The following is a 27,704-nucleotide window of genomic DNA, read 5'->3' as shown; positions in this document are numbered from 1 at the left end:
TACAACGGACAGGATCCTTCAGCGAAAAGAAATGTACAACAATGCATTTATTAAAAAAAAAACTCACTGAACAAGCCTCTAACAGAAAACTTCATTTCAGTGACATGCTAGCGATTTATATCCTCAAGTGTTTGAGGTTTGCTGTGGGCAACAGGGAGGCCACTTCAGACAAGTGTGAGTTAAAGCAAAAATAAACCTTGGTTTCTATTCCCTGACAGTAGAGGGTTTGCTTTCTGCAGGCTTTTACACATAAAAGCCTGAATGTGTGTATTTTCAAATAGCTGCAAACACAGCAAGCAGTGGCAATATAATGTCCCCCCCTTGAGGCATTTACACTTCAACTTTTTGGCATTAATACTGCAGAGAACACGGTTTTGAAAACAATGCAGCAGAAACAAACTAGTATCGACACAAACTGTACTATACCTCATCTTACACAAATGTTCCCTTAAATAAATGTGTACATAGAAGTGCTTGAGTAAACCTATAGCGAAAGACTTCTACAATGGATACGGTTTTTTTGTGTGTGTGTGTGTGTGTGTGTGTGTGTGTGTGTGTGTGTTTTGACAAAAATAGGAAAAGCAGAGTGGATTTAAGGGGTTTTAGTCTGCAGAAGGAGAGAGGAAGCGTTTGACTCCACAACAACAACAGTGAATTTCTGGTGTGCAACGGAGCAGGAAAAGCAGCCAGCCGGCCAGCTGACAGCAACGCTCCCCTCGAGACCTCCAGAGGAATGGAGGCCGAAAAGTTCAAAAGATGTCTGCTGGCCATAGTGCAAGAGCATAGGGCACAAAGCAAAACAAGGCCTCAATATCTAACCTTTAAACCAGGAGCCCAAGAAGCTGCCATGTTAAGATTCTGAATTACGTGGGCTAGCGCATGGTGACCAAATTTTCTCATTGCATGCAAATTTGAAAATATGACTATCTAGTGACCTACAGAAGCAGCAGTAGAAAGGCTATAAGTAGAGAACCAACATGATATAGCAGCATCAACTCCTTCATTCAGTGCAGTAAAGCAGATTTACAAATGACTAGGGGGAATAAGATGGGGTCAGGTGGGGAATTTACTTGTGCTCAAGAGCCTGTTTCTCATTTCTTACAGAGGCTGATCTATTTTCTGCTGAGAGATCAAAGAGGGGAGATGCAAATGGGTCAAAGAGAGAAGGAATGCTGAGAAACCTCTTTTATTTCCTCCGATTCATCTTACATCTACACTCACATGTATGAGAGCAATCCTTAAAAACACAAAAAAACAAGGCGACAAACAGAAAAACATGACGTCAATCACACAGAAACCCATACGCATTTTATAACGTGGAGCACTTGAGCACGAAAAGAACATTGTGATGCAAATGAGCATGGTGGTTATTCTACCAACCTGTCCGGAGGAGGCCAGCAGGTTGATGGTGGTCAGGAGCATCCAGCCACGACTCGCCTCCTCACTCTGGTTCACCTCCAGGAACTGGACTATGGCGCGACTGGCTGCCTCTGGAAAAGCAAACGCATAATAAACACACACGCACACATTAACGTACAGTTAACTAGATGGAAAGTGACAGCTCATTGGGGCAGGTAAATGGGCTGCAGGAACAATGATCAGTTACGCAGGTAACAAATAAATCATCTTGGTGGACATGACGGGTCTTATCTAACACGCACTTCTGCAGGCGGATAAAAACGTGTACATATTCACCTGTTTATACACAGTGAAGGAGGAGATTATTTTTTGGGCATTTTTTGGCCTTTATTTTACAGGACAGTTGAAGACATGAAAAGGGAGGGGGCGGATGACATGCAGCAAAGGGCTGTAGGTCGGATTGGAACCCCGGCCCACTCTATATATGGGCGCCCGCTCTACCAACTGAGCTATCCGGGCACCCAGGAACAAATCTTTTGCAGATGAATTAGAGAAGAATATTCCACTCTTCAATTATGCACACAGGACAGGTGAAATGGACTATACTGTATGTTTTAAGATAACAGTATGGAAAAGAAGGTGGCAAGCCAGATGTCACACGTGGCTCCTGTAGCTGGTGGACACTAAAACCATTAAATAATTCTTATTCAACCTAACAAGGCTTGCTAATATTTATATGCTAGCTAGCCTATCTAAGTTATCTAACCTCTTATTGAAGCTCCTTGTAGTTCTGCTCACATGTGAAGCTGGCTTTTTTCTTAAGTTTCTATTCTACCCTTTTTTTCATGCAGACATTTAAAGGTCCCATGGCATGACAATTTCACTTTATGAGGTTTTTTAACATTAATATGTGTTCCCCCAGCCTGCCTATGGTCCCCCAGTGGCTAGAAATGGCGATAGGTGTAAACCGAGCCCTGGGTATCCTGCTCTGCCTTTGAGAAAATGAAAACTCAGATGGGCCGATCTGGAATCTTCTCCTTATGAGGTCATAAGGCAAGGGATTATCTCCCCCTTCCTCTGTTTTGCCCGCCCAGAGAATTTGGCCCACCCATGAGAGAGAGAGACATATCATGGCTTTCAAACGAGCAAAGTGGCAGTTGGTCAAGGCCACACCCCCACCCTCCACCTTGCCCCCTTCTCTTCTCCTCAATAGCTACAGACACAGAAATGGCACATCCTAAGGAAAGCTCACTGTGGGACTGGCTCTAGTGGCTGTAATTCTGCACCAAGGCTGAATTTCGAGAAAGAGACTTCAGATACAGTATTAGGGGACCACTAAGGTCTATATAAAAGCATCCAAAGAGCACCATGTCATGGGACCTTTAACTAATGATTCAGAACCACAAGGTTTACTAAGAGTCACTAATATTTCTTGTGATAGCATGAAGATTATAGGTAGGTTGGGACAGGAGCCCAAACTATAAGGTACCTAACATGTTAGCTAGCTAGAAAATGTTAGCTAGTGAGCACTAAGCAATAGCCCGGCTGTCCTCATTAACCTGTGTCCGCCACAGCAATTCTGTATGATAATTTAAATTCCCCTCTTTAATAAAAGAATGAGATTATGATTATGCTGTATATAACTGGTATTGGGATTCCAGCACACATATTAATTGTCGTAATGTTCATCACTGACAGGTGTAGAGTCGCACAACATTAATACAACGTTGATCTGCGCGGAGGAGGGGGCAGCAGTGGATAACAGATTGTAGTTTTGCATTGTATCACACACATTCTGTCAGCTTTAGATTTGAAAATGTTGGTTTTATAACCTACCTACAAGATGAGCTTCAGTCCGGTGCCGTTTTTTCATTTGATTTTGAGCTAATCAAAGCCACTGGTTTTGATGATGACACAGTATGGCAAAAGTCAAGCCTGACTCAAGAACTGACTCAATCTAAAGAGACCTGGTGAGCAGCTGGAGGAGTGTGTGTTTAGACCGTGATGTTAAAAAGTCTTTCCTGTGGGGAAGCCACAGTCAAAGCTGCCACTACAGTTATAGCTTTGAGGAGATGCTGCTGGCTCACCTGTAGTGAAAACTAACCCTTAATGGCAGATTAAACACACATTGCATTGGTCCCTTTTTGTAATAAATAAATATATAAATATAAATATATATATACACACACACACTGTGTGTACAGCTCATCTTAAATGTAAAATTAGACATTTTTGTCAGTTATAAAAAAAAAATTCTATGTTCTGCACATCACAAAATCTATGTATTTATCAGTAAAGCCAAAGGGAGAACAAGCAAACTCAAAGAGGGGGGACTGGAACAACTGGATCATCTTTGTGACAAGAAGCAAACCGGTTAAAATACCGGTTAATAACCACAACGGATGCCAAAGAAATGATAAATTGATGTTTCCTAGTGCTTCCTATTACATTTTTATCGGTATAAATCTATGTGGCAGAGGGCTCACCTGTGGATTTATTAGAGGCTCTTCGTCTGATCTCGGTCACCATGAGCCGTGAGACCTGGGTGGTGAACTGCAGCAGGTCGGAGAACTTCTCCGTCATGCTGCTGGGTGGAGCGTTGCCAAACACCTAAAGCAGACAGATCAGCTTTGGTTAAATCAAAAAAAAAAAATTAAAAATAAAGAAAAACTCAGGTAGTAAAAAAGACGGAGTCATACTTTTATAGGTCACCCTACAATAAAAAGAAGAAACGTTTATGCCTTTATAACGAGGGACAAATCAGCCATAGAGACATTTTACTGTTTACTGATATTAATTGCTGTGAAAGCCTGCAGCTCAACAGTTCAAACACAATAACAGCTGTAATCACATCAAGCAGTAACACACAGGAATCATCAAGGCTTACTGGTTTACAATACATCTCTCTGGGGTTTTTTTCCTGCCATGTCCTAATTTTACAACCACAGAGCTATCTGCAGCTGGGGGAGCAGGTCGAAGATAAACTTCACTTCATTCAACAACAACTCATCATGTATTTATTTACCCAGCAAATCCGACATGAAAGTAGGCCTGGAGCCTGGCGTCTGGCTGCACCGGGAGAACTCTACTTTTCAATTCTGACATGATTTATGCCACCAGTGAGTGAATCACAGCCAGCGCTGGGTAATTAGCTGACAAGTCAAGAGACCCTTGGTAGGGCTCTCCAGTTTGATGAGAACACTCAACAGGGCTGTTTGCAGTAGCAGCTAAAAAGATAGACTGTAAATATTAGAATCATTTCACCGAGTCCTGCATTCCCTGCTTTGTTAGATATACACAGATATTTTAATACATGTATCTATTCCTTTTCCTATTTAAAGCTTCCCTGCATGACTTCCCATTTATATACCCTACCCCTTTAGTTACGTATCCATTTTATGCTTGCACAATCAGTCATTTGTCCAATTTACTTTATCAAGAAGCTCAAGCTTTAATCATCATTATGGTAAAGTATGATTCTATGAACAGTAGTTTGATCATTTTCATGCTAGATACAGTAAATATATGTAACCCAAAGCCACACTAAAGCATTTTTATCTCACTGTGCTCTATTTAGCTAAGCGTAAGCCATAAAGTCAACACACCGGCACACGCCAACAGGCTCATTTCCATCAGATTTAGCTGCAGGCTGTTGAAACAGAATCTGTGAGGCGTCTTGTCTGATGTGTATGAAAATGAGCAGTTACCCACTGGATTTTAATGCCAAACAGATCCAAGCTGAAACCTTATTTATTGAGTTCATATCAATCCATCCATAGTTTCTATTACCTCTATGGTGTACAAAGCACTGGCAATTGATGGAGCACCAACTTGTCTGTAACATGAGTCCATGAGCCTGACAACAATCAATGTTTTCCATGAACAACTAACACCAGCTTCTAGGACTGCACGATAAATCGTTATAAAATCCTGATCTCGATTCACCCGTTTAATTTTTAAATGACTTAAATGATTTTTTTTTTCTCCTTCAATTAATTTATTGAAAGTATTTCAGATAGAGCCTGTATCAGGGCCATATTTAGTTCAATGTGTTATATGTCACTATTTTTGGTAGCCTACTGTACTAAAATGGCCAGTATGTACTTTTTATACTTTTTAGTTTTTTTTATTGTCTTTATTCATTGAAGCCTCTATGTTTACAGGTTTGTGGTGATGCGCAATGTGCTATAGGTGCCAAAATAAATCTATGTTTGGTACTGCCAATTTGTTTTATTTTGTCATGGTTCATGTGTGCAATAAACATTACACTTCGTGAGAAACAAATCGTGGCAGAGAATCGTGAGATCAATTCTAAGCTAAAAATAGTTATCCCCGAATCGTGCAGGCCTACCAGCTTCATACATCACAAAACCCAAATGAATGCTTTTCGGCAAACTGTCTACTAAGAGTCCTGAGAATAGATATTAGTTCCTGTAGAGCAGAATTGTAATTGAGACCGTCAACATTCATCTGGCTGTGTTTAAACTGCCTCCAGCCCCCACCACACCCCCACCCCCACCCATCCACTCCCGTTGCTACTTACCCTGTTGAATACGGGAAGCATCATGTAGAGCTTCTCCTCCTGCTCCTTCTGGGTCATGTGGCGAGGAGGGTGGCACAGTTCGGAGAAGAGGCGTCGCAGGTGCATCAGGCCCAGAGCATTGTCCTGGGGGCTGCACTCCTCCTGCCTCGGCCGCCCCATGATCCTCTTCACCATGTTCATCTTGAGCGGCTTTGTAAGGGCAAAAGCAGCCCTGCAAATGGGAGAGAGAAGGTTTAAGGATGAGAATCAAATCTGTCAAATGTCAGATTCATATTCGTAGTCGTCTACCTCTTTCTTTTTTATTATTTAAAAAGTCTTAAAAATTTTAGACAGTGAGTTTCATTTAGGTTAAATTGTACATTTAAGATTTGAGAAATATGGCTTCTTTTGGTAAACAAATTAAACTGTAAACTCCTGTGCTGTTTGTCTCTAAAATGGTCACTTTAATATGTTAAAATTCTACATGACTTACATGCTAGCTTTTCTGCTAACCTCCACTGACTCCTTGTCAATCGCACAAAAGCTACAAACAGCCAGCTACAACCAAAAAGTGGCTCGTGAACGGTGGCATTGCCTGGCCAGATTTGTGGTCTCGTTTTTTTTTTGTTTTTCAAGTGCTTGTGCGGCTTATGCGCGCAACACTGACATACTCGGAAGTTTGCCATATTTTGTTATATATGACACAAGTTCACTTTCACAAATTAAGATTGAAAAGCGTAGTGTATCTTGGGATCAGTACATGGCACCATAATATAAAATTCCAAACAATACTAGGTCAGAGTATTTAAAACGGTACCTGTGACAAATTAAACATTGGTTGTTGTTTACTGCCTCATTGGCCAGCTAATAAAGTCAAAGACATGTTCAGGTTAACAGATCAGTACAGACTATGTACCAAGTTCAGGTTACTTTGTTGTTGTTTTTTTGTTTGTTTTTTAGGGAATTTACTTTGAACTGGATTTATTGTATATCTCTCTTTCTTTGTAGCATGGTTGAAATATATTTAGCCACTATTCCACACATCAAATTCTCTCCAGACTATCTTTAAGAATGGTTGCTAGGAGACTTCACAGAACTGCAAAGCCTACATACAACACAGATAAACATCTGCTGATAAAAACAGACTCAACAGCCAGGAACAGTGCAACAAAGCTGTTCATCATTCTCAAATACAACCACACTGACACATTGTACCTTGCTCAAGGGTACACTGACAGTTGTTTTTGAGGAAGAAATAAGTATAGAAAAAAATATAATTTATTTTTCCCACATGATAGAGTATGAGCTTCTGGGGACGCTTGACGTTATAGAAAGGAAAAAGAATCACATTGTTTTGCTAAATGAGATATGCAAAAACCTTTCTACCTTTTTGTCCCCGTCTCTGATTTCCCTTCTTAGCACCTCTCCATCATACATAATCACCATTAAACACATTTTGTCACATTGTAGCACATTGGCTCTGACCAACAGACTTTCATATTGTGAATGTGGATATTTAACAGCTGCAAGCTTGTTCTAGTTTTGAAACCATGTATTGAGCATCAGATTGCACGGGTTGCAAACTATTGCATTATAAAAGACATTTGACCAAAAAAAAATTGAATTTCATATACAGTACAAACATTGCAGCCAAGGTTATATCCCTAGCGTGTCCATCAACTTATAGACCTAGGCTGAGGTGAACTGCAGCTAAAAAGCACTGACAGTTTAGTTGCTGTCCTCTCAGGAAGTCAGCCAGCACCATGGACGGTTAAGAGACATGACAGTCTACCATGTAGTCCCTCCTTTCCCAGCGGAGTGTCTCACTTTAGAAAATAGGATCTGCCCTTTAGTTTCAAAAATAAAAGTGACGAAAGACTCAATCAGGTTTTCTGATGCAATTTGAATTACTTTTTTAAAGCTATAGTGTGTAGTTTCTGCCGCCCCCATGAGCAATTCTAAGTAATGACAACAACTGTCAGCACTTCTACATGATACAAGCCTTCCATGACCAAGCACCCCGCCCTCATCCATGCAGTTGCTAGTAGCCAAGGAGGACATTAAAAAAAACATGATGGACTCTTCAGAAGAGGTAATTATCTTCACTCTGGAAAGTCACTGGACACCACAATCTTCTGAACATAGCCATACTGAGAAATACAGAGAGTTTTAGCTTTATTAGCTTTGAAGCAACTCATTTGACAATGGTTTGAATGTAACAGACATTAGTTTGTTAATATCAAAACGTTACGCACTAAAGCTTGAACAATGTGACTGGCCCATTATAGTCTGATCATGAACAAGATCATATCCCGACTTCCTTTGAACAATAGCAAATTTAATTAAGTTAAACTAAAATGTGAAAAATAAAAGCGAAAACAAATCACTGTATCACACCTTCAATTCAAAGCCAAAATTCAATGTCTCTTTCCCATCAATTTTGACTATCTAACAAAGATGACAGAATCCTAAAATGAATATTTAATGACTAAATACTAAAATGAACCAGAAATGACTTCAAAATGAAGACCCACTAGGTTCCAAAAGGCTAGTAAAATTAGATTTTGACCAGTAGTGGTAGGTCAGTTCTGATACAGACTACTTTCTGTATAGTGCACAGTTTATGCATGCCACTGAGGGGGCCAATGTACTGTAGGGTACACTCTGAAAGCCAGCCAAAACAAAAACATAAATAGTGTGTTAATGCTCTACCCATACCAGTCAGGTCTAAAGTTTTGCAAAGTCGCATATTTAAACATTTTTGAATGAAAAATTACTTCAAATGTACATTACAGGTAATTTTTAGTTTTCTGGCAGGTAAGCCAAAAAGGTGAATTTTATACTCCTACATTTTATTTTTAAAAGGCATCACTCTGCTTCACATTTATGCCTCAAATTCCCTGACATCAGCCTGTATGACCACATGTTCTCCAACATGGGTAGGCAGGGTCATACTCCACTCTGAAGTCCTTGCTCAATGCACCTCAGAAGTAGCCACTGAGGACTGAAGAAAATTGTTTTCATTCCCTCTCCTAACCCACTGATGGCAAGTCTAAACGAATCTGGATTCAAACAATCCACCCTCAGGGTAAGAGTCCCTCTGAGCAGGCAAATTCACTCTTGGCAAGCTTCTCCGTCTGTTGTGTGATATCACAAGTGCTGGAGATGCTATGGTGTGTTTTAAAGTAGTTTGTAGACTTGACTTCATGCCCAACGCAGATGATTTTGATAAATGTGACAGAGGATGCTCCTCCTTTCTCTGTACGTTTCTTCTCTTCATGCAAACAACAGCCCAACAGCTGTTCCGTTTTGGTGTAGACCACACTTTGGCTACTGTTTCATAACTATTATCTTCAATGCAGTGCAATGTTGATTGTTAATTTGATGTTCCCATCGGTCTGCCCTTTACTAAGTGCCTTTTTGTTCAAGGTCTGCTTTGCCACGACTGGCAGCTTGACAACCCACATCTACATTCAACTCTTCCCTCTCATTCCTTTAAAGACTGTCATAAAAGACAGCAAGATCGTGTAAAGAAACATGATGGCAGAGACAGACGACTACAAAGACACTTCCAAGTGTTATTCTGATTTACAAGAACTTGGCATCTGTGGCACTAACGAAATTACTCCAGACTGAAGGCTTTAGTAACTCATTTTGCCCACACAGCTGGGCTGTTCTCTGTGTGAACTCACGCTCCATTCCATTTGGTACACTTTTATCAAAAGGTGCCTGTCCATGAGTGTGTGCATACGTTTTTAGCATGCGTTCTCTCAAGGGATTGAGCCCCTTTACCTGGTTAGTGCTTTACTTTGTAACCGTCGTAGTCATGCTTTGAGTTACATAATTAGTTCTGTCACGTCAGTGTTGTAGGTTTCTTTCGCCAATTTGTTGTTATTTTCTTATGCAATTTTCTTTCAAACATGTCGGGTTAATCTCGGACACATTTAAGGCACATGATGAGATCAAATGAGACAAGGCCTGAAAGGCTCAGGGTTTGACATTTGTAAAACAGCCTGTGTTGGCAGCGATATACTCCACAATTCAGCTTTTACTCACCACCAGGTCTGCCTGTCTGAGATAAGGCATTAGAGCACGCCCTACAATATATATCCTTCCAAAACAACAAAATTATACCACTGCCTGCTGCAAACACACACAGACAAATTTTGTTTCAGTGACAGGCCTGATGATGCAGCAATTGTAAATTTAAGCCATCTCATTTTACTGCATGCTCACTAAAACTAAAGATTGAAGGTAAACTAATTTCTAATTTCTGGAGAGATAAAATCCACCTCTGCAGCAAAAAGATTATACATTTAAAAAAGGTCAAAGACACAGCAGTAATCTTCATTATGCTGCAGGCACATTTAAGATATTTAAGGTAAAAAAAACGGGTCATAAATGAAGATTGAGAGAGATTACTTTTGCAGTAGTCTGTACATTGTTTCGAGGGAAGCACTGCATATTAGAGGTGTTGAAATTAATCAAATAATCGATGCATCGAATCGTGGACATGGACGATGCTGCATCGATAATCAGCAGGCTCATAATCGATTATTTCGGTTTACAATTTCATGTAGGCCTAACAACATTGCTGTTTACATATTCTGTTATGTTTTGCACATTCAGGAAGTGCCATGTGCTCAGTGCTGTAGTTTTATGTATCCAATTTATTTAGTATTAGAGCACTGCAGAATGTTTTGTTTTTGAAGCTTGAAAAGCTATGAATTAAATATCCTACATGGCTTTAATAGAAAAATGTATTTGACGCATTGTGATACATCGTGATGCATCAAGATATCGAATCGAATTGAATCGCTGACATGATAATCATAATCAAATCGGGATCAGTGAAGATTCACACCTCTACTGCATATTACATCTTTGAACTACATTTACTCTAAATGGTTTAGTTAGAATCTAAAAAGTTGTTAAAAAAATACTTTTCTGCAATATTCCTGTGGGACTGGTCATGAACAGATGCATCCAGGGCAGATGCTTAGAATGGCTACCGCTGTTTATGTGTCGGCATGCAATAAAATATTTATTCGGTTTTGTTTTGTGACTTTTAATGTAAGGCAACTAGAAATGCTCATAATCAACAAACACCACCATACAACTGTCAGGTCAGAGTGCTAACAGCACATACAGGATAAGCTGACCTAAAGAGTTTCCCCCAGTAGGCTAACTGTCTATTCAACACTTTGGAAGCTCATTGAAGCTCATCAGTGAGAAGTAACCCTTGCATTAATATGAACCAATTATTTATCCTGATTGTGTCTTATTAAGAATAATTTTCTGGAAGTACTGGTTCATTACTATTTTGATCACTGATGAGAAGAGCTATTCTCAGCAGCCAATTCAGCTCTCTGCACTGCTAACATCCTTCCCCTTTCTGTGTCCACACGCATATCGTGTTTACCCATAGCTTCTCGCTCATAACATAATAATCCATGGCAAGTGACAAAGTCCTTATCATAAATAAAACGAATGAATGGACCATTGGTAGTAATAAAACAGAGAGAGACAGAAAAAGCCACAGATCTACTGCACATTTGGCAGAGCTGACACACCAGCAGTTGGGTTATGAAGAGATCAACATGTAGTAGCTCCAGCAGCATCAGCAGAAAAGCCAGTCTTGAGCTGTTGGCTAAAATGGAAACTCAGGCTGAGCCACAGAGAAGTCTGTTGAAAAGCTGCTAGTCAAGGAGAAAATCTTGCTGGATGTGAGAAATTGAGATTCCAAAAGCAGAAGTGGCTGGTCTGTGTTTGGTTTAAAAATATCCAGCCCAGTGGGCCCAGTTCCTGAGTCATTGTTTGAAACTGTAAGTTTCACTATGAAATGAAAACCAAACAGGAATGATGGAAACTGGTGGTAGCTACTTTAGATGGATTTGTTTCAAGAGTCTCAGTGGGTGTCACTAAAAATAAAAAATAAATAGCTCCTGATTCTAACCTGGACAATTCTGCACTAAGGGGAGGTATAGTATACACAATAACTGCCAAATTGATTTCTAATATGCAAAATAAAGTGCATTGTCTTTGTCGCGCATACATTTTTTTTTTTTAAATAATACAACAATTTGCTGCCTCTAGGCTTGTATCCATGAAATAAAAACAACCAGAAATGCCACAATCACAAGTTAGACTCCACTAGCGTGACAAGGAATCTTAACGTTTTTATTAAATTAAATATTAGGCTTATCAAGCTTCCGGGAAATTACCAGCAGTGGGGCTACATCACACAGCAAGGTAATTTTGCCGTGCGGTAACTGTTTTATCAATTAGTAAGTAAAGAATACCTCTTCCAGGGAGAAAACTTTGGATTCTATTTTAATAGACTTTGACATATTTTCTTCCGATAATTACCATTGTGATCACAAAAATAATACAGACAGGTAGTAAACACAGTTCAGCTAAGTTAGCTACCAGATAAACTCAAAGTAAGCAAACCTAAAATGTCAGTAATAAACCCATTATTACACAGGATAACGGTGCATGCACAACTACAATAAGTATGGAAGGTGAACATTTAATCACAAATTCAGTCTATGAACTGTAATTGATATTTTAAAAGGATATTTTGTAATAATGCCACTGTTGGCCTTCAATTTATCTTCAAAATAGGTTCGGCGAACCTGGGGCTTTAACAGAAATTTTAATAAACTGGAAATCCTTGAAGCTGTAATCAAGCTGAGATAGCCTACCTATCTTTTATACTATAACGTAGCCTTACCTCAGATCATATCCGAATTTATTTCTGAACAATGCTGACTGTGACCTGCTGTACTGGGCCCTAGGTAACAGAGAGTCACTGAAGCAGACAAGAGAGCTGGGAGAATGGTAGAGTCGGCGCACAGCAGGGCCGGGACCACACACTGGGGCAAACACATGTCATACGACTCAGCATAAGGCTGAGCTGGAAAATCAACAAAAGGAAAGGCAGTGATCTGCAGACAAACGCAGAGTTACAACTCACTCCACCTATTTGGTAAGCAGTGAGGGTCATAAAACCTAGGCCTAGGACACATCATTTAGAGTGTGTGTATGTTCCTTTCACACTAGGCTGTTACAGTAGATGCAGTCAAAACTGAAACTAAGGGACATGGAAGTTTAATTTGGGAGCACAAATTACTATCTTGGTGCAGCTTTACTTGATTAGTTTCTCAGGGAGGAGTATAGCTTTACCTGAAAGATACATTTTGTTTTTGATTTGCTTCTTGAAACTTGTCTCAGATAAGATGGTAACTTTCATATATCCGTTCTGGTGTGAAAACAAAGGTTCTGACACTGAAAAAAGTATATGTGCGAGGCAGTACTTCAGATGTGTATAACTGTATATTCAGGAATGAATGGGAAAATATAAGTACAATGCACCCAAAAAGCGTATTAAATCACTATCTGTCCTCATTTGACTCCACTGGATAATAACAGAGTTGCTAAGGTTTTACTGGTCTCCTTAAAAGTGTTTTGAGACATTGTATGTCATATAGAGCTATACAATAAACAAGTCAACTGATATTTACTGGTTGAGGTTATATGGGGTTCTGCATAAAAATGTGTTGGATATAAAAACATATTAGTAGATTTTAGCGGTGAAAGAAAAAAAATCAATACACTTGAGTATCGTATTGAGTAAGTATTTGAGTAAGTATTTTGCAATACTTATTCAGTATTGCAAAATATTATTAAAAATTATTGCAATACTCTTCGATTTTCAAAAAGGAAATATCAAAGTATTATTTTTTATTTTTTTAAACGTTCAAAAATATTCATGTAAGACAGTGGTTCACGTTTATGTTGTGTTTACACCCCCTACCGCTAGATGGCTATGCTGAGACGCACCACTAGTGTCCTTGCCTAACAGTGCCTAAAGGCCGGGACACACAGGGCCGAAAATCGGCCGTTGGACAGTCTGGCGAGGTCAGAGACTCGAATCTTTTCATTGTGTCCCGTGCCGTCGTCCGTTTGGAGGGCTGTTGGCGTTCATTTTGGCCGACCTTACATGTTCAGTAGGGGTGGTACGGTTCATGAAAAAACACCCGTACCGCTCGGTTCGCTAGTCTCGGTTCGGAGCATGTGTGTACCGCACGGTTCGTCAGTACACTGTTAATGTGCACTAACCTCTTACTGCCGTAGTGGCCACTTTATACACCTATGTTAAAACACTTACTGGAAATGACGAGCGGGATGGGCGTGACAAACGCAACCCATGGCAGCTGATTGGACGATTGCGTCACATGGGTCTGGCTGGTCCCTAATTTCAAAACAGACGGTCATGGCGGCTCGTTCAGAATACGATCTCATATTGTACTAAAATAGTTCACCGAAACGTGTTTCTGAAAACATTTTAAGCGAGAAATAGGCCATGCAGTTGCTGAATCTGTCTTCATTTCAGATCGACAAAGGTTAGTTTAAAAGATTTTCGTCAGATTTTGAGAGACACCGAGCCGACCGCTCCTCAAGTGGAGTGGGGTGCCGCTGCAGGTCACGTCACGTCACATGCAGAAATGTCAAGTGGGAGAGAGGCTGCCCAGAGCTGGAGGATGCGCCAGCGTCGTTTATAGTCTGGTGTGTGGGAACATTTTGGATTTCATGGTTACCTATGATGAAATAAAACAATATAGAACTGCCACTGTGTGCATGTTTTGTGCAACATGCATTTAATATGCTAATTTTAGCTATATGCTGAAGTATATTCTGGAGTGTTAAAGATTAAAAGAAAAAATAACAAGAACCGTACAGAACCGAAAACCGTGACCCTAAAACCGTGATACGAACCGAACCGTGGGTTTTGTGAACCGTACAACCCCTAATGTTCAGTCGGCGGCAGGGCAGTCGGGACTCACCCGGAAATGGCGAGCAGAATGAGCGTGACTAGAGTCTCTCAAAATCTGACGAAAATCTTTTAAACTGACCTTTGTTGAGCTGAAATGAAGACAGATTCAGCAACTGCATGGCCTATTTCTCGCTTAAAATGTTTTCAGAAACATGTTTCAGTGAACTATTTTAGTACAATATGAGATCGTATTCTGAACGAGCCGCCATGACAGTCTGGCTTTGAATTTCCGGAGAAAACAAACCCATGTGACACGTTCGTCCAATCAGCTGCCGGTTTTCATTTCTTGGGCAACAATACAGAGTAGCGCCGCCTGCTGCTATGGAGACGTATTACGTTTCTCAAGTCGGTGTCGCCTCAGTGTGTTCAGAGGCAGTTTTTTGGACTTCGGAGACCCGACTGATCATTTCGAATGGCTTTTCTGCCAAGGGTCGGCCGTCTGGCTATAACAGTGCCTAACAGTGCCAAAGACTTTTTGCTAGAAGCTAACAATGTAGCTATGGCTGAACTTTGGCCTACTTTAGCATATACAAATTAGCTCACAGAGAACCTGTCAACCACAATCCCAAACTGGCAGTCTGATTTTCTATGTACTGAATTGTTTACCTAAAGTAAACTTCTTTGACTTTTATGACCATCATTCTTTTTTTTAAATTATACCAATTATAAAATACCAATATATCGCCTTACGCACAGTATCAAAATATATTGCAACATATTGAATCGTGACGGATGTATCGTGATACGTATCGTATCGTCAGATTCTTGCCAATACACGGCCCTAGTAGATTTTACGGTGTGCTTTATTTCAAGTGTTCTGAATCTCAAGTGGCTCTAAATTAGCATGATTAATTTTTTTATTTCAGATCTGGAAACATCGCCAGGTGCAAACAAGATGCCCACACCTTTGGCAACAGACTTCCTTTGTTAATCCAAAAATTGTTAATCCAATCCTTGTGAAAGAAAATGGATATACCTGAAGGAAGCTGGAAACGGTTCAGAAAGACTGAGAATTTTAAGCACAAGTCATTTAGATTCCTAGCCCAGCATCAACATGATGCTATTATCTCCAACACTGCATTGAAACAGCTTTGTCTGTGGCACCAAATGTTTAATATCCTGATATAAGCAAACAAGTTTATACCTTGCTGGCCCATTACTCGTCTCCCCGCCCTGATGTGAATTTGAATGTCCAGCAGTTAACCGGTGCATTGAGACAGCTCACAACATACCCGACCTACCTCAGGGAGCAGTGACTTAACGGAGAGAATTAAAATAGTAGCTTTGATGAGGATTACAAACCCATAGCCCCGTCATCATACAAAGTGATTACCAATTAAAACCTAATGATCCTTTAACAAGTACTAGACAGAGTCTAATGTTCATCCCTGATCATGCTATGCTATAGTCGTAACCAAGGCAGTTTAAAGGAAAAACTGCATCAAACCACATCTCTCGTCTTGGCTGAACCAAAGAAAATGAGTCAATGGCATCAATGGAATGTCAACTCCTATGCAGTGGGAACTGAGCTTGCTTTTTTGGCCCCCCAGTCTTTTTCAAAGCATTCTCTTTAAGCGGACGCCAGCTTCAATGAACATCGCACAGAGTTAGCGCTAACTCCTGGGAGATGAAGACAGCCAGTGTCCTGGAAAAGCCAAACTCTTCAAAGGCTTGTGTGGTTGTTCCTCTGGAGAAAGTGATGTAATCACAGAAATGTCTCCAGTCTGACAGTTTACAGGGGGAGGTGGGAGCTGGGGGAGCTCCAGAGAAGAAAGAAAATGGGTTGACAGGACTTGGGAGTTAGATATAACCAAACTAATTTAGAGAAAATAAAAGGCTACGTAGGCAGGGTGGTGAATTCACACCAACCTCCAGCCAAATGCTGCTACATTTCGACTACAGGTGATAAACAGTCTCCTCTGCAAGCCATTGTGACACCTACCATTATATACCTCTCTTTATTTACTGACAAGCCACTAGAAGAAGTAGAAAATATCTTCTAACACCTTAAGATATTTTAAAATCATCACTAATAAAAAAAAATAAAAAAAGTACTTGCAGTATCATAGATTTAGATTTAAATCTACACTAGAGCAGCTTCTAACTACTGAAGCATGTATTTGATCAACAGCAGACGCATGACCTGTGCGAGTGTAACAAGAACCAGAGGGGCAGGATATTATCTCATGCCAAACAAGTCCAGACAGGACCAGAATTGACAGCATCCTCACTGGATATCTATTTATGCCTTGAGTAAACAATGCCTGGGGTGTGATCAGCATGGGCTATTACCACCAGCCACCAGCCAAATGCTGGTGAATTCTACCGGTGTCTCTCCTCCAAGCTGTTTTGGCAGATAAACATTTATCACAACAAATGGGGAATGTTGCTGTGCAGCAGCTATTGTGACTGAAAGACCAAAAGCAATGTTGCCTAGCCAATATTGTTTCAGTAACGTGTTATATCATTGAATGATCACCATGACAAGGGGGTGCCATTCAAAATTGCTAGCTGTCAACAATTATAGTTACAAAACAAAATGATATAATTATAAAATATTAGAAACAGTCGGAGGAATTCTCCTGTTCAATCACTTTTTTTTTTTATCACAACTATAACATTTATATTGATATTTCACATAGACTTAACCATGAATATTACAGATTTCCATAACATTGCCTTTCTAAATGTATGTATATCAGCAACAATGTTTGTGGTCCATATGTATAAGTGTTTAACCATAAGGAGAGCTATCCATTGAAATCTTTTCACTGAATCTGAAGGTCTGTCCTTCAAATAACAATGATTCGTTTCCAATTGGACATCTAGAAAAGGTGTTAAAATGTGGTCTTATGTGGGCCAGGCTGTTTCTCACATTTTGCTCTCTTAATTATTTCCAAAGAGGGTCTTTGTAATGTTTCTTTTCTTTCTGTTCCATCAGAGGCGCATAGTCCTCAGCTTTTGTTTTTCTCACGAGTCTATTCACTTCTTGTTTGTTTATTAATCCAAAATGTAAGTTCCAAGAAACTGAAAAGAAATACAGGAGCAAGAAATAGCCGGACTTAAATGCTTAATTCAATTTAAACATCATGAATTAATAATTGTGTTTATAAATTACCACTTGTTAGTAGATGTTTTACCAAAAATCAGTGACTCATGTATTTCACTACATACCGTGCTATATATATTTAAAGATGTTCTATGCTGTGGCACTGCAGCAACACTGAGATAAAAGACTTAAACATTACACAAAAGTTATCAAATGTATAAAAAAAGAATAACACTTCAACACTGTTCTGACCTGTACACTTGTTGTAAGGATAAATGTAGTCATAGCAAGCCCTTGCTTCTTTTTTATCCAGCACGATGGCTCTAGAGACATCGGGGTATTTTGTTACATACAGTACCTCCGACTGTTGCCTCCCTCAGTGCTCGATGGCTGTAATGATGACAATCGAAGCTTATTACACGAACTGCACTACGTCACTCTGCATATAAACATTTACCAAACTGCTTTAATGTTAAGTATACATGTAAATGAGTCTGGCAAAGATGCTGAGAAGTAACGCTTACACCTCGATAATAACAATGAACACGTTATACTGTATCCACCAAGGTCAGGTTCGCCAGTAACAGTAAACAAACTCCCGGTCACCGAGGAGACAAGCTCAGCACCCAACTCTTGATTTCCCCTACCTGCTGTTCTCTCTGCGCTCGGCCAGCATCTCAACTCATCAGCAGCAGAAAAGACAAAAAATATTCCACTATATCAAGACGACACGTCTTCCTCTAAAAACTGGCGTCTTTCTGATAAGGAAAGGCGACGAGAATGGCCTTCACAGTGGCGTGAAAAGAGGAGAGGCTAAGCACGGAGGCATGGTTTGTCTTTATTGGCAGTGCCAGGGGCTTTGTTCGCCAGCCGGCGTACTGTGTGTGTGTGTGGCCTGCCGGGACTGGCACAGCTGATCCCCCCCTGACACCGGGTGGGGTGTACAGGGCTTTGGAGGAAGAAGAGGGGAGGGTGGAGTGGATGGCCGTCACAGCAAGAGGAACATACCATTTATACCAGAAAGGGGGGAGGGGGGGGATATGTATAATCCACAGCAGTAAGCACCATTAATAATTCATTTCATGGGGATTTACGCGATATTATTTACATCCAGGCTCAGGAGTTCACATTAACTTTGCCTTATTTTGGGTAAAAAAAACAAAACACAGAGCAGTCTCTCAACCTTACATGTGTGCATTTTATGAACAAAAGAGCTTGCAGGAAAATACATACTGATATCTGATGTATCTTTCTTAAAAAAAAATGTAACATTTGATAATGCATCATAATTTCTATGTGATCTATGTGATGAAAAAATACTATAGCTTAAACAACTAATCGATTACATGACTGACAGAAAAATTTATCGGAAACTATTTGGATTTATTGTTTCTATTAATCAATTAAACATTATTTGGTTCCAGCTTCTCAATGGTGAGGATTTGCTTGTTTTCTCTGATTTATATAATTGTTTATTATAAATTAAAAAGGGATTTCACAATTCTCTAAATCCATTATTCATTTTGACTTTTAAGGTCACAATTCCATTACATTTTTTATTAAAAATGTTGTTTTCCTTAGCAGGCACTCTTCACCCAATAGATGACAGAAGGGTAACCTACTTTACAACAACAGTTTGCGCTTATTAAAGTTTAACGAGGTGCACCTGAATGCACCAATAAGTCCCGTCGGAGCCCACAAGCTTTACCGCACCGTTTGTTTACACAACACACGGGGAAAGCAAAATGTTGCCATACCAGCAGGAGGATTCTCCAGTTCTTTTGTTTCTCCATCTTGAATTAAAAACTAGAGTGAACAATATCGAATTGTGATTATGTTGAGTGATATTGCAATTGAGATATCATGGGAATGATCATTCCCTCTAATATTGCAAATGGTATCTCAATTGCAAGACATCTCAATTACAGCATTATTCTCATTTTCTTTGAAACACATTAAAATTATTATGGTGTGATTTTTGCGGTGATCTGTACCAAACACCAATATATTTTTTTAACGTTTGTAGAATATGATGTGTAGGTGTTTAACAAATACTCCGCCTCTTGCGTTTTGAAAATTGCAGCAGGCCATTTTGTGATTCTGATAAGATTTTGATTTATTATTCAGCCATACTAAAAACCATAAACAAGGTTAAGAAACCCCCTCCTAAAGACCCTAGTGGAACATCCTGAGAACCACCAAATCTTCTGTTTCACAAAGACATTGAAAGTGTGGTTTCCAGTGGGGGCACACTGGGCCATATGGAAATCAAGCCAGTGGGGGAAGCACATCCTCCACCTCACTGAATGAAGCCTGCGATACAATCTCCTACTCAACATACCGCCAGCGGCAAGGTTGAATATACACTGGAAAGAAACAATCTGCAGTACCAGAAGCTTAACTGCAGCCAGGGAGACCTGTTGTGTTATAAGGGCCTGAGGGGGTTCTCAGAAACTTGAAAATCACTCTTACAGTTAAGATGTGATTTGAGCTCTTCTCTGCCTAAAACTGCACTCATTATGCCAACTTCGACAGCTACAAATCATGCATTACAATTTTTCCACTCGGTATGTGGGAATTTGGACAATCCAATTCAAAATGTTCATGAATAATTCAGTGAAATAGATTTGTCGATTAACACTAATAACCATAAACCACACATGTGATCACAAGCGTTGGAGTCCCAACAGTTATTGCCATCCTGTGCTGGGTGGAGCAAAGTCTGTGAAAATCACAGCCAATTAAACTGCAGCAATAAACAGAGCTGGGAAAATATCTCTCCTTCAATATGTCCAGTGAAACACCACTACCATTACAACATACAGTAAATAAACCATTACTCCGGTTATAAATATGATCTATCCTCTGACATAACCAGTTCAAACACATATAGTAGAATTCATACCTTTCTAAAAGGAATCTAACATTCAGGGCAATGGTGTGGCTCATTGATGTGTTGTTGAAAGTTTAGTAGGACAACAATGTAGTTCTATGGCGCGGAGGAATAACATATCAGCCTTTGGCTACACAGGCGACAATTTTCAGACCAATTCATTGTTGGTTTTGGTTTATCAGGATGAGTGAATTAACTCCGATATCGAACTCATGCAGCAGATGAGCACAGAAATACTGTATGTATGTGTATGTTTGTGTTTATGACAAACATTCAGTACATATATACACAAAGTACATATGCAATATTTGTGTGTACTTGACACTGATTTCAGTGCTCTGCTGGCTTTCATGACGTGCAGGCCATTTCCCTGGAGGCTAATTAAGATTTATTCTCTCCTGGTTTATGACTGCACGCTGATCTTCTCAAGGAAGACTACAACTGGTAAACTGCAACTGAAGTCTGGTGTCTGACATGGAATCTTTAGTGATAAACACCACACACACACACACACACACACACACACACACACACACACAATCATCATGCAGAGTCTTTCTATGTGGCGCATTTTACATCGCCTGAGAAAGCTTACTCGGTGCATTGAAGGGGAAATTAGCATTGGCATTGTGCTGCATTAGCCACACAATGTTATTATAGCTATGTGGCTGCACTTAATAACAAGCACCTCACAAAGCACAGAATACACATTGCTGCTTCACAGAGATGGAAATGCATAAATAAAACTATAATCTCAGTGGGTAATCTTGGTTTGGCTGTGTACATTAGTCTTTACTGATTAAAGTCTTTACTGATTAAAGCATTTGTCTCTCGTATTGTGAGAACCGCTGTGTTTATTTGTAGTCCAAAAGTTGTTTATATTTCCAATTTGCCCCTCAGGTGAAACACTCACAATGTTGTCGTAGCACCCACAACCACTAATCATCCACAACATTTACTGCAACTTCTCAGATAGAACCTCTTCAAGCAAGTGGATCATCACGATAGTGCACATACAATCGACTTCTCAAAAAAAGACAGATCTATCTTATTGGATAATTAAGAAACCATTAGTTGCAGCCCTATACATGACCTGTTGGTTATCTGACATACTCGAGACATGACAGGTTAGAGCATAATTTTAAAAATGTGAAGTCCCTTGTCTGAGGCTATGAAAGGTCATCAGGGTTGAATTTTTGGTTTTGTTTACCTGATAATATCCCCAATATTCAGCAGGCACTGGTACATATACCCAAATAGTTTATAAGAACTGGGTAGGATCTCGTTCCAGTCATTTCTGCTACAAAACACAAACCTAAGTCATGGGCATAATTTATCAGCGTTTGGATGGTGGCTACAATAAATGGGGAATATTATATTGCTTAACTTTTTGCGTATCCTGCACCGAACAGTAAAACCTTATCTTACTCTAAAAGTTATTTTGTTACTTAGTGTCTTTTTTTTTTTTAAGTCCAGTAGAGTAAACCCAGACAAATGTCGGACGTGGTGAGTTTCATAGTTTGGATGCCTGTTAGCACTGAAAGCACAGTGGGAGAAAAGCAGAAGAAAGAAAAGCAGAAGAAAGAAAAGGCCCCGAGGCTACAGTAATGACTTCACTTCGTCTCACAAACTACCAGCAAGTTTTGAGTAATCTCAGTAAATCACAGCAAAATGGGAACTCAACCATTGATTTTTGTAGTGGGAAAAAATGCCCAATGGGTATTCCATTCTTAGCTTAAAATATTGTGGAAATTTGAAAAATAATATCGTAATGATTTGGAGGTTTATGGATTGAATATTTGGCTTTCACAAACTATTTAGATGTATACATTTTGTCTAATTTTGTTCATGAGAATGTTCATGTCACATTATTGCTTTTTTTTTCGCATATCCAGAGTCCTCTGCGCATAAAAAAGTAAAGTTGAGATTTTTATGTCTAGATTAAGAGTCCCCTAACAGTAAAAATATGTGCCAATATGTCACTGTTAGTAGCACAGGCGATGACATCAACTGGCAGCAAAGATCAGCTATTAGCAGATGCCAGTATTGTGTTTTTTACCGTCATACTGTATGTAAGGAGTTAAGGCTTGATGTTCATTTGGGGGAATTTGATGAAGAGCAATCAAATGAAAAAGTGTTTTCATTGTAAACGACATGAAGAATGGAGAGCTGGATCGCACTGTTTGGACAAGTTTGTCAACGAAACACAACAGTGTGTGAAAATGTGAAACATTTATTTCACTGGTGATCAAAGTACACTTATGTGTTTTCCAATAAAGGTTAGGGGTGGGCCGAAAAAAATCAATACAGCATAGTATCACCATATTTTCCATGGCAATACTGTATGGATACACAGACGTAGTATCGATCTATTATTATATGTGTTGGTCAGTTTGTCTGCTTGACATTTTGCAGCAATACAATTGAAGTGAGATGAACAAACGGAGAAATTTATCTTTTTTTTTTTAGATAAAACAGATGTTGACAAAGTTCCCTTTTGGGGACAAAATTTGAAGTTGGAAAAAAGGTAATAAATTGCAATACATCGCAGAATATTGCAATATGTTTAAAATTGCTATAATATGGTATCGTGACAAAAGTATTGTGATGATATCGTATCATGAGGCCTCTGGTGATTCCCTCCCCTAATAAATGTGATTTAGTTTATTGGTTATTCATTAATTAGGCCTATTCACGGTTTTGCTTATTTGAAAGCATGAAGGGTGGTGAGTGACATGGAGTAATCTATTTAATTTGTACATTTGATTTATTTTTTGTTAGGGCTGCATCTAACAGAAAATACATACAATCAGAGCATCCTGCTCAAAACACAAACACACAGGGCCCTGTGTGCAGAAAGAAACAATTTTGTAGCCCACACGTCAACAGCTACTTTAACTAATCAGGTTTTTATATTAGATTAGGACAAAAGTGGTTGATAGTGTAAACAGTCTGTAGCTACATTCATTTTGGTGATTGCTGCCATTTATTTCTCAGTCTACGTAGGTACTGTTTCTCTTTGAAGTGGTAGGGTTGGAATGCCAAATTATTATTAGTTAATATGGACAAATGTACTGAAATGGAGTAACTACAACATCTTCATTATCCCTGACAATCTAAACATCAAAGTGGCTTGGGTTTTTTCAGCCATCCAATGCAACAGCTTGATTATGTTCAGCAACAATTGTATGGGTAGCCACAAACATGTATGGCTCATCTAATGAGTTAAGAAAATGCATTTGCAATTTAGAAATACAGTTTTTAATTATAAAGCCAAAGTAGCTGTTGATAGCTATGTTGAACTTTATGAAATTGCCCATTTTCTAAAAAAAATAATTCTAGACTTCATCATGACAAATATTTTAAAAGGGTATTTTATTCTCACATAATGCTGATTGTCTAGTCATTGTGCTGTTTTAAAAAGCAGGTTAATGTTGGCTGTGGCTGGTTAGGTCTGTCCACAGTCTTCTGGGTAGATAATCATATGGACTCTGTTCCATCATGCACTGAGTTCATAGCAGTTATTACACCATGGGGAAAGGCATCATTAATGCCTGGATAGGCTGGAATGCAAAAATGACGAATGAAGACGTGCTACGCAATATTTCACTAAAAGTTATTTTGTATTTATGTAAGGTATTCCCCCAAATGAATTTAAGTGTAACACAAAAGAGACCCTTTGGTGCTTTGGACTGTATTTTTGCATTACATCAGTTACTTTGACACTAACAGCGTCTAAAAAAAATTAATAAAAAAAAAAGGGCAGCTTCTAAAATTACTAGCAAAGAACAAATCCTGCAGCAGTAAAACCATCTCTATCTTGTGTAAGCTCTGCCTATCTGGTAGCTCAACACACACACACACACACACACACACACACACACACACACACACATACACACACATACACACACATACATACATATTGGACACAGTAAACACTGCAAGGCATGACACAAGTTTGTGATCACATCAGTTTCACCACAGTACACATTTAGCCCCAGTCTGCAAGCCAGACTGAGCTGCTGTTAGGTGGTTAGGTGTCTGTACAGACAGCCATGTAATCAGGAATACACCGGCCACACACACAGGTGATTTAAATTGCACACCAGGCGCACAGTAGAATCCATGGCCCGGTGTAATCGCACTAAATATGCCAGTCATGGCGACTTTGATACCAGCAGACATTGGCTATTACTGGCCAGTCGTAACGTTACAGCAACCCTGCTTAGCCCACAACATAATGTTGAGTAAACGTTAATAAATCGAGCCAACGCCACAAACTGTAGCTATGTCCCTAATTACACCGGTCTGCGTCTCATGTGTTTTCCAGTGACTGTTTTATTTCGATTTTTTTTCAAGCACCACAAATGAAAACACAACACAGGAGCAAACCTGTAATGTAGCTTACAACACCACCGTCAGTAAGCTAACGACCAGCTGATCGGACTAGCATCGCAGCATCTGAACGACAACTGTCAAGCTAAACGGTGACGTTGGCCTTTAATAAATACACTGCAAATAAAAAAGATAGTTTGTGTTTCACTATTAGTTCTGCATACGCACTGTATTTCTGGACGTTACTGCTGACATGCTAACACTGGCTTTAACGCTGCTAGGGTTGAAAACTAACCGTTAACGCGAGCCGAAATGCACATTCCTGTCTGTTAGCTAACTCGCATGCTAGCAGCGCAGTGCTAGCTAGCCACTCCAGAGACCACTGTCTTTCGCGTATCCGTAATCCACTTACCAGTAAGCAGCAAAAGGCTAGAAAGTCGTTGATAACCCCCCAATATCTCAGTTACGTGTAACACTCCTTGCATATCCATATGTCACAAACGACGCTTTACTCCGAAAGTGGTCACTGCTTCCTTTCGTCCCTTCTGGTAGCCATCTTTCCACATCCAAATAAACCAAGCTCGTCCCAGCGCTGATTTTTCCTCCAAACAGCATCCTCTTCTCAGCCCCAACTGAGACCACATCTGAAAGACAAACCTGACATCTGTTGGCTAAATTGAAGAAGACACTATAACGGATATATTGAACATATACGCTATTTCTTCATTTTTTTATTGTCGATTTTTCTATTCTATGATTTTGTTTCTTATGTTGTTAGGCACCAGAACACCAAGGCAAGTTCCTTGTGTGCATGGATGTATTAGGAGAACGCTTGTATAACTTGGCAATAAACCTGATGCTGATAAAATGGGTTTAAGGGGCATGTTAATTGAATTAACCTTCTCTCTTATATTAGAATTAACAGGATAAATCACAATAATAAGTTATGACATCCTTTTTATTCAGTTTATTTTGGCTTTCCCTTATTTGTAGCATTATTTTTTACTCCCCAAGCTCATACAATTATGTATTGCTATAGTTTAAAGTTGTATGAATATCGTAGAATAACTATGTTTTGCTGTACACCATAAAATGTAGTTTTGTACTAGTATTGTTGATTGTTCAATAGTAGTGCACATGTTGCCATCACCCTTATTAGAGATAATGGAGTTTCTTGTTTCTCCCTCGTTTGTAGTGTAGGCTAGTTGTTGATTTCATTGTTATTTTTCTTTTATTCCTCTTCAGGGAAGTAATTAAAAAAAAAAAGATTACAGAAAGGGATGAAAAACTTAACATGAACAGTAAATATGACTTAATTTCTGCAAAACAAAGACATAAACAAGGAAAGTCACTATTTAACCTTTCATAACATGTTTCTCTCTGCATGATTTTTAGTTTTTTTTTCATATATAGCCAAAGGGTGTGCGAAATAAATGTTATTATTATTTAATTCTCCTTGAAAAGTGTTGCATTGATTGCAGATGATATTGTAAAAAAAAAGAAAAGTGTGACAAAAATAGTATTAAAATAGATACAAAGTAAAAGGAGAGCAAAAAAAACTGTCCAATAACACTTTATTACACATTGATCTCATTTATTTACAGTAAACAATACAAGGAATTTTATCAATTGACTTTTAGTTAAAGGGTAGATGTCCTGAACTCCTATTGGCAGCTTTGAAACACAGTACCTAGCAAACACTTACTGTATAAATTATGTGAAACTTGCTGCACTTTCTTGTGTTGAGTGCACAACATTTGAATGAACGTACATGTGAGTAAGTGACCAGCTAATGAATAATGAGTTAAAAAAAAAAAAAAGTCCAGAAATTTTTGCATTGCATTTGCACTGATTGGGGCCCAAAGATGGCCAAATCATGTGTAGCTTATTCAAATTTAAATAAATATGCAGCAATAAGCTTATGGCATTGTAGGAACCCATCTTTCATTTGCTGGAGTGTGGGTTACATGCATTTTTCGAAGAATCACGTTTTTTTTTTCTTCAATATGTTGGATGGTCAAGATTATACTTATTCTAGTGACTGAAGTAGGCTATCTTTAATTTATTGCACAATGTTATTTAAAATGCATTTTTGTAAAGTATTAAGTGTGTTTTTGTGAGTTCCTAAAGTTCCCTAGAAAGGGGACACTTGACTTCCTAAAGTTACCTCCAGCAAAGATCTTAATAATGTAATTAATTAATTAATTAACATTAATGTGGTATCAAGTATGTGACACTAGGTGACAGTACTTCTCATTTACCCATGAAAGCATATTCAATCAAAGCTGCTGTGTGGGTGGTTTGTTTTGAGCAATAGAAACCACAAACCACAGCTACCTCAGCAAGTGATATTGACGCTTTGGTGTCATACCTGAGTAGTTTTTATGAAAGTTTTTCTTCAAAAGTAAACTGTGCAACTGATTTATTGTCTTTAACTTTTTTGTTTTAAGATACAAATAAAGAAAATAGAATGAACTTATAAAAGCAAGATGCATTTTCTCAACATTATGTTAAAAAAGGGGTCCAATCACAACTGTTGAACCGTACAGACCCCAACATTAGACTAAAATCCATAATTTTATGGCATATATTTTTGCTTGCTTACTCTTATTCTCACTTAACCAACATTTTGAAACACTGGTATGTCTTTTGAGATACAGTTTATTATTTTATTTTTTGCACAAAACCATTATCTGCGAATCAA

General features: G+C 39.0%; 1 protein-coding gene across 8 annotated transcripts in view; it reads right to left on the bottom strand.

The window, feature by feature from the left end:
* The window catches only part of wdfy3 (WD repeat and FYVE domain containing 3), a 113,282-nt gene extending 87,653 nt beyond the window's left edge, over positions 1 to 25,629 (bottom strand). For 7 of the 8 annotated variants that reach the window (XM_039804498.1, XM_039804501.1, XM_039804500.1 and 4 more), the window contains exons 1-4: positions 18,417 to 18,659; positions 5,903 to 6,113; positions 3,846 to 3,969; positions 1,381 to 1,490 (exon numbers count right to left, since the gene is read on the bottom strand). In XM_039804498.1, the coding sequence (XP_039660432.1) occupies positions 1,381 to 1,490; positions 3,846 to 3,969; positions 5,903 to 6,113; positions 18,417 to 18,445 (474 nt within the window). In that variant the 5' untranslated portion in view covers positions 18,446 to 18,659. Of the gene's footprint in view, positions 1 to 1,380; positions 1,491 to 3,845; positions 3,970 to 5,902; positions 6,114 to 18,416; positions 18,660 to 25,412 lie in introns of those variants that run through there. The other variant, XM_039804502.1, reaches the window with a different exon arrangement.
* Positions 25,630 to 27,704: the final 2,075 nt, after the last annotated feature.

This window comes from Perca fluviatilis, chromosome 6 (genome assembly GCF_010015445.1).
Source record: "Perca fluviatilis chromosome 6, GENO_Pfluv_1.0, whole genome shotgun sequence".
Lineage (NCBI taxonomy): Eukaryota > Metazoa > Chordata > Actinopteri > Perciformes > Percidae > Perca > Perca fluviatilis.
Note: the sequence above shows the minus strand (reverse complement) of the source record. Positions and strands in the feature narration are given on the sequence as shown.